Genomic DNA, 8,124 nt, shown 5'->3' with positions numbered 1-8,124 from the left:
AAACAAAATAATGAAAGCTCGATGTCCGAGTTGAAATATGTTTTGTATATTGACTTTAAAACTTGATGTTTTAAGCTAAATATTAGTCTTTTGAGCAAGATATGTTTCATCGAACGGTAATGCGAGCACGAAGCGCGAGCAAACATTTTCATGAAAAATCCAAGTCTAACCTCATATCTTATTTTATTCAATCATCTTTCCCCTCTTATTTTCCTTTTCTTTTTCTTCTCTCTTTTCCTCCTTTTTTCCTTTTTTTTCTTGAATTCCCCCATTTTCTTTTTTGCTCTGTCAATTAGGGGGGGGCGGGCCCCCTGGGCCCTCCCCTGGATCCGCCTATGTATATGGGCCCGCTCCACAAGCATAATAGAGCCACTATTGTCCCCCGTATTGTCCCGAGACAATTGGGCCCATGCAATGCTTTGTAGGATCTGATGACCTCCTCCAGACCCTCACCCTCTCAAACAATGATCTTCGCTGATCCGTGGTTTTGGTCTGACGACTAAAGGGAATGTGTGACGAAATGCTGAATCAGCGAATAGCGCGAAGCCTACAGCTGCGCATGCGCTTTTTTGAGGAGCTTCCCTCCGATAAAGAATGGACGGCGAAGCTACATGCTATTTTTGCGCCAGAGTAGCAGCGATTTCTGGTGAGTAATTTGTTCAAAAATACAGAAAAGCGTCTGCTATGGTTCACCATGTATGTGGATCGACGATTATGGTATATTTTATTGACATTAATATCATATGTACAATTACGAGAGATCAATATTTTTGTCGGGATGATATCATTTTACCTATTGTATGACGAATACGTGTACCGTACGTTACACTTGTTCGATGCGAAAATGATGGCAGTATTTGAATGCAGCTGAGCTGAGCTCGTGTCTGTCGCATGTTGTGATGCACTGTGCATTATTGTGCACCGGTGCTGTGTACTGTGTGATCGCGTGCTTAACTTTTGCAATCAATGAATCATGACAATGCCTGCCGTATACTTAGTTGTAGTGTTTGTATTTAGTTACCTTGCTCACATTCACAAACTTTTTCTGAGGTTATTTTTTAAGGCTTTATTTTTGCCTTTGGCAGTCACATTATTTTTTTAAACTATGATTGGTAGCATGAATTACTTAACACTTTTCACATAAATTCATTTTCATCAAACACAATATTTTTCTTGAATTTCAAACTTCCACCATAAATGTACCTACAAAAAGTAACTCGTACATTTTTTGCAGAGATCAATTTTTTTTTACAATATCAGCTTCTTATTGCACCCCTCATTTAATGTGTAATGTTTTGGTACGATAACTTCAAAATGTATCGTATAGATCTACTAGTAGTAGTATTGGTGTATTACTGAACGTGTGTGGAAAAAGTTAGACAATTCACAAAATCACTGATTAGCTGATTTTGTTGTTTTGAGAAAATAAAGACTTTTCATCATCTTTATATTCAAAAAAATTATTCACTGTCACTTTTTCAGTTTTTATTAATTTTAGCAGTGTTAGCTTTCTGCATCCTTTGCAAAATATTGTTTGAACTTTGAGGTCAGTTGAGAAAGCTCTCTATCCAAGTTCATATTTAATCTTCCATTGCCAAAAAATCGGAGGTCTTCTTTTTTTCAATCAGAATATTCTTCTACTCAAAGTTTATGTTATCTGTGACCTAGACTATTCAAAGAAAGGGAAAAGCACCTTCTCGTTAACAGGAATATTGATAATTACATTATGGTCAGCTCGGATAACTTCTATTTAAGGTTGTATTCTTTGTAGAATAATGGTACTTATCTAATTTCTGTGTTTTGATATATGCCTGAGCGTGCATGCTCGCAGTTTTGTTTCACTGAATTAAAACTTTTTTTTTTTTTTTTTCAGGTGGTTTCTTTCTTTGGTATTGATGACCAGATTCCAAGATGGATGAAACCCAGTGGTTGAACCTCAAAAAGCACCTGGCTGTGTACATGGTGGAAGTGTACTGCTGTAAGCTGTGCAACGACTTTTCATCCACTCACAAGACTGTGGTTGCATCCCATATGAACAGTGTGCATCCAGGAGATGTTGAGGGTCTGATGAAACTCGACCCCAACGAACCGAGCACCGTGGCTGACACCGAGGTACAGGTCGCGGAGGAGGAAGACAGTGGAAGCAAGGAGGAGGCTGCGGGGGAAAGTGCAGATTTAGTGTTTGCCAAGCAGGTAGCCGAGAGCAAACATATCGAGAAAGAGATCTTGCAGATGCTACAGACAAACAGTGATGTGCTTCTGCAAGTGGCTGGTGAAGAACACAAACTGATGCAGGGTGGAACCAACAAAGAAAACAAGCGATCCAAGAAGAACAAGAAGCGCAAGAAATCAAAGAAAAAGGATGAGAGCGATAAAAAGCCAAGGAGGAAAAATAAGACCTGCAAGATGTGTAACTTTACTACAAAGTCTTCTGAAGAATTCAGATCCCACCTTGAGAGTCACTACAAGGATCCCAACAGCCGCGTGTGCGATGTTTGCGAGACTATGTTTGATTCGTACAAGGCCTTATTGAAGCATACAAGAAAAGGATGCCCTCCTTCTCATCCGCAGGTTTATAAGTGTGAGGAGTGTGGGAAAACTTGTCATGATCGCAGAGCTATCATAGAGCATATGGTTGTCCATTCAGAAGAGAGACCCTACTCTTGTCATATTTGTGGCAAATCATACAAAACCAAAAAGATTTTACGTCGCCATGAAGGGATCCATGCCATGTCTAGGGATGTCTTCCAATGCCCAGAGTGTAACTTCAAGACCCATTGGAAAACCAATATCAAGCGGCATATACTAGAGGTCCACCAAAAGGATTCTCGTCCCCTGTACTCCTGTTCCCACTGCCCCTTTACCACGCCCAACAAAAGATACATCGAAAAGCACAAGTTTGGCCATTGGAAGGACTGCCCTTATATGTGTGAAAACTGTGGGAAGATGTTCAAAGCCGAAATAGACCTCGAGGACCATAAACAGATGCATGTACAACCTGATGTTGCCTGGCAGCTGATCCAGCTCCAGAACAGTGAACCACAACTGGTGGAGGAGACGATCGTCCAGTACCAGCCGCAGCTGCAGATGCATGCCCAGGAGATTCAGATCCATGACCCTAATACCGATCTGCAGGCTGTTCAGGTCACTATGGCTGAGCATGATGAAGCAGCTAAGACTATTGTACTTTCACAGATCCCTGTTGTGCAGTACTTGGACATCGTGGCTGGAGAAGTAGTTTCTGGTCAAGAAATTCAAGAATAACTACATTTATGCTGTGTAATATTTCCAGTGTGCCTTAAAAGGAAGCATTTACAGATGAAAAGTCCAAATTGTGACCTGAGAACCATCAATCCCCACCTTGGGTAATTCAGAAATTTACATCATTGATGCAATGACTATTGAAAATGAAAAGCTGTGTCAACTTGCATATACATGTATGCAATGAAATATCTTTTAGTCTAAGTGCATACTAATGAAATTGTATATTACTTCTAAATTAAAGGACAAGTCCACCCCAACAAAAAGTTGATTTGAATAAAAGAGAAAAATCCAACAAGTATACCACTGAAAATTTCATCAAAATCGGATATGTATAATAAGAAAGTTATGATATTGTGAAGCTTCGCTAAATTTCACAAAATGCTTATATGCACATCTTGGTCAATATGCAAATGAGGTGACTGATGACTTCACCCAGATGAAATATTCTAATTTTCTCCTCATTGTCCTGTGAAACAAAGTTTTATTTCTCCCAGAGTATGTAGTATTACATGTACCATTGTTTTAACATTTCATGGTTCAGTCAAGTTCGTCCTTATTGTCACATTGGTAAAAATTGAAATATTGTATAATTCAAACAATAAAAGACAAAAGAAATAGTGAGTGAGGGATATCGACTCTCTCATGTGCATATCACTGAGTGACTGAATTGTTCATACACTGTATCACTGTTTTGTGAAAAATAAGCAAAACTTTAAAATGTCATAACGAGCATATTTTACATCTGATTTTGATGAAATTTTTAGTGTTGTATTTGTTTGATTTTTCTCTATTTACTAAAATCCAAATTTTTCTGGGGTAGACTTGACCTTTAAAGATATTTTTTATAATATGTATGAGCAGTAGAAGAACTAATGTGATCAGTGTGAAATTTGTTCAGAAATTATTTTTTTTGGTTGCAAATTCCAAACATTCCAGACTGAAATTATATTATGTACATATTTCACATTTTATTGATTTTCATTTCGCATTTGTACTTTATTCATTTGGAATGATACTGGTACATAAAAGGAAAAAAACAACATGCATCAATAATATGATGTGTATACAGTAAGTTTCATCACATATTAATGAACATCAGGGCCCCGTCTTACAAAGAGTTACGATTGATCTGACCAACCTCAAGTATATGGAAATCCATCAATGTCATAATTTTTTCTTAAGGAAATTTGCACAATGTCATTTGAAAACAAAGAGATGCATACTGAATCGTCAAGAAAACAATGAATGCATGAATATACATCATATCTACAAAATATTTTGAACAAACATACATGCTAGATGTTGATGTTGCTGGCTTTCCATAGTTGTGGGTGATTGGATCAATCGTAACTCTTTGTGAGATGGGGCCCAGGAGAAGCTCGCTGAATGCAGCTTCCAATATACATTTTTTATTTCATTACAAAGTTGGAAATCATTTGAATATTCAAAAATATGTCATAGCCTGTAAAAACTTACTACCAACCACTGTAGGGCAATAGGGGTACATGTGGACTTCACTCTGAGATCAAATTGATTCTAATTGGGAAGCCTAAATTTTGACAAGTATAATGATGGAAATTTCATCAAATTTGGATGAATTACAACAATGACAGTATTAAAAAAATTATCATTATTTCCCAAAATAGTGAGACCATTTCTGATTTTGTATGGTGAATTGGTGATGGTGTCACTATAGCCCACTTTTGTTTTGTCAGATATGAAAATTACAAATGCATGTATTTTCATTTTCTGATCTAAGAAATGTTTGGCTCTGGATTGAATTTATAAAAATAAAAAAAAGAAGAAGGAAAAAAAATGTTCACATATATTCAGTTTCATCATTCACATAAAAACATCTTTCAAAAATATATGTATTCATATCATTTTGATTGAATTGATAGGTGCATTCCACTGATTTTTGTCTCGCCTGCATAGCAGAGCGAGACTATAGGCGCCGCTTTTCCGACGGCGACGGCGGCGGCGTCAACATCAAATCTTAACCTAAGGTTAAGTTTTTGAAATGACATCATAACTTAGAAAGTCTATAGACCTAGTTCATGAAACTTGGACATAAGGTTAATCAAGTATTACTGAACATCCTGCCTGAGTTTCAGGTCACATGACCAAGGTCAAAGGTCATTTAGGGTCAATGAACTTTGACCATGTTGGGAGAATTATTTTCAAAATCTTAACCGAAGGTTAAGTTTTTGAAATGACATCATAACTTAGAAAGTATATGGACCTAGTTCATGAAACTTGGGCATAAGGTTAATCAAGTAAAATTGAACATCCTGCTTGAGTTTCAGGTCACGTGACCAAGGTCAAAGGTCATTTAGGGTCAATGAACTTTGGTCAAGTTGGGGGTATATGTTGAATTACCATCATAACTTTGAAAATTTATGGATCTAGTTCATGAAACTTGAACATTAGGTTAATTAAGTACCACTGAATATCCTGTGCGAGTTTCAGGTCACATGACCATGGTCAATGGTCATTTAAGGTCAATGAACTTTGGCCGTGTTGGGGGTATTTGTTAAATTACCATCCTAACTCTGAAAGTTTACGGATCTAGTTCATAAAACTTGGAAAAAAGAGTAATCAAGTATCACTGAACATCCTGTACGAGTTTCAGGTCACATGACCATGGTCAAAGGTCATTAAAGGTCAATGAACTTTGGCCGTGTTGGGGGTATTTGTTGAATTACCATCGTAACTCTGAAAGTTTATGGATCTAGTTCATAAAACTTGGGATATAAGAGTAATCAAGTATCACTGAACATCCCCTGTGAGTTTCAGGTCACAAAACCAAGGTCAAAGGTCAGTTAAGGTCAATAAACTTAGGCAATGTTGGGGTAATTGTTGAATTGCCATCATAACTTTGAAAGTTTATAGATAGAGTGAATGAAATGTGGACATGGGTGTAGTTGACAAGTCTTAAGTCACCGTTCAAATGTCATTTATGGTCAATGAACGTGGTATTATGTCATTATATGAATGGTGTTTTTGTGAATGATTATTTTATAGTAGTTTTCAAAGTTAGCACTGCTGCTATATTAAATCGCGTAATGCAGGCGAGACTGCCAGAGGCGTTCCACTTGTTATCCGTTTTTATCCTGCTGAGATCCAAGACATTCTTGGTTCATTTAGGTTATCAATGGGAGTAGAACCCCTCCCCCTTCCTTTCCCCCCTCAAAAGCATTTGTGTGATAACTACATGTACTGAACTTCATACATTTCATTCCTGGGAATACTTGTGTAATTTTTTTTCAGTTGTTGAGTTTGGAGCTGGTACTATAGAATGAGAAGATTAATGAAATTAGTCTTTATGCACCTGTTTATTGAAACCATAAAAATGTTATAGAAGTTACATGTTTATTAAGATATTTTCAAGTTGATAAAAATTTAATTTTGTTCAGAAAAAAATAATGGAGTACATGTTTGGTTTTCTTAAATTGTTAAGTTTTGAGATACGTAGACTCTTTAAAAATATTTTGATCCAGGTATGTTGTATTTAAACTTTTGTATGAACTTGTTGCTGGGTATTTCTTGCAAGTTTATTACAGCATGGGTTGATATACATGTATTTTACCTCTTTCAGTATTCATAATCATAAAGGAGTGTACAAGCACTTGGAATCCGATCCAAATGAACAGTTGTTAAAGTGTATGCATGAGCAGAGTGCTCTTATGAATTATATTCTGACTTGTTCTAGAAATGCTAATGGCGCAGTCACATTTCCCCTACGGCGGCCGTACGGCGAGTCGAAAACAGCCGTTTGCACGTTTTTGAACCAGCTACATATTGGTGGCTTGAATAAAAATGAATAAAACGGCTGTTTTCGACTCGCCATACGTCCCCGTAAGGAAAATGTAACTGCAGCATAAGTAGACGTTCAAAATTAACTACCCATGTTTTTAATCCTCCTTTGTGAACAATTTATGGTTCTGAATTTGAATAAAAGTGCTTTTAAGCATTTTGTGAACTGCATACTAATACCTTTTTGTTTCTGACTTTATAAAGTGTGATGTTAGTACCATTTCCCTATAATTATTTTCATTATATCTCTGATTTTTACGTCTTTTGTGAAAATTGAATCGATTTCCTGTTTATTTGTGGGTTTCTACCCGCCCTTCAATGTTCAACAAAAATGAAGATCACACAAATTTCCTCTCTTTGCCATTAAGTTCTTAAAGGGAAGGGCCACGCTGACAAAAAGTGTATTGTAAAAATAACAGAAAATATATTGAAAAATATTCCCGAAGGTTTGAGAATAATCAATTAAAGAATGAAAAACTTATACGAATTTTAATTATTTGATTTGTGATGTCATTATGCGAGCAGCTTTACTGCATATTATATCGTATATATGGTAAAAAAATCAAGGAAATGTGGTTTTTACTGTAACTTCAGTATATCAATGGGCAAATAATTTCTCACCCGTTCCTAAAAAGAAAACAAAAATAAGTCATCACGAACCATAAAAAATTAAAATTTATATTACATAACATATGGGGCAGCTGCTCGTTTATGACGTTACCCAGTGGCGTAACTATGGGGGGGCACGTGCCCCCCCAATCGGCTGACAAAAAAAAAAAAAAAAAAAAAAAAAAAAAAAAAACCGAGGAAAAGGAGAAAAAGAGGGAGAAAGGAAGAGAAACGTAGTGGGAAAGAAGAAATTATTATGCATTATAATGATATATTACAATTATGTTATATTACATAGGAAACATTTTTTTCTTAACTTTATGAAACATAATTTGCTCAGGGCCTATGTCTTCATTGTTCTTGGTGCTCGCATTGTCTGTTTATTAAACGAGATATATAAACCTGTTGTACGAAAACCTCCCGTTTTCAAGGCAA

General features: G+C 36.3%; 1 protein-coding gene across 3 annotated transcripts; it reads left to right on the top strand.

Moving 5' to 3' along the window:
* The first annotated feature begins 529 nt into the window (after positions 1 to 529).
* LOC129262442 (zinc finger protein 91-like) lies at positions 530 to 7,257 on the top strand. Of its 3 annotated transcripts, none has more exons than XM_054900561.2 (2): positions 530 to 646; positions 1,874 to 7,257. In XM_054900561.2, the coding sequence occupies exon 2, from the start codon at positions 1,912 to 1,914 to the stop codon at positions 3,262 to 3,264; it is 1,353 nt and encodes a 450-aa protein (XP_054756536.2). In that variant the 5' UTR covers positions 530 to 646; positions 1,874 to 1,911; the 3' UTR covers positions 3,265 to 7,257. The 3 variants fall into 3 exon arrangements, with proteins under 3 accessions (XP_054756536.2, XP_054756537.2, XP_063955867.1); XM_054900562.2 differs by having other exon boundaries at positions 628 to 717; XM_064099797.1 differs by lacking the exon at positions 530 to 646 and adding an exon at positions 958 to 1,050.
* Positions 7,258 to 8,124: the final 867 nt, after the last annotated feature.

This window comes from Lytechinus pictus, chromosome 5, assembly GCF_037042905.1.
Source record: "Lytechinus pictus isolate F3 Inbred chromosome 5, Lp3.0, whole genome shotgun sequence".
NCBI lineage: Eukaryota > Metazoa > Echinodermata > Echinoidea > Temnopleuroida > Toxopneustidae > Lytechinus > Lytechinus pictus.
The sequence above is the reverse complement of the archived record's forward strand: the minus strand, read 5'-3'. Positions and strand labels throughout refer to the sequence as shown.

Coding starts and splice junctions, on each gene's coding strand:
- LOC129262442 (XM_054900561.2), top strand. CDS start 1,912: ATGGATGAAACCCAGTGGTTGAACCTCAAAAAGCACCTGGCTGTGTAC.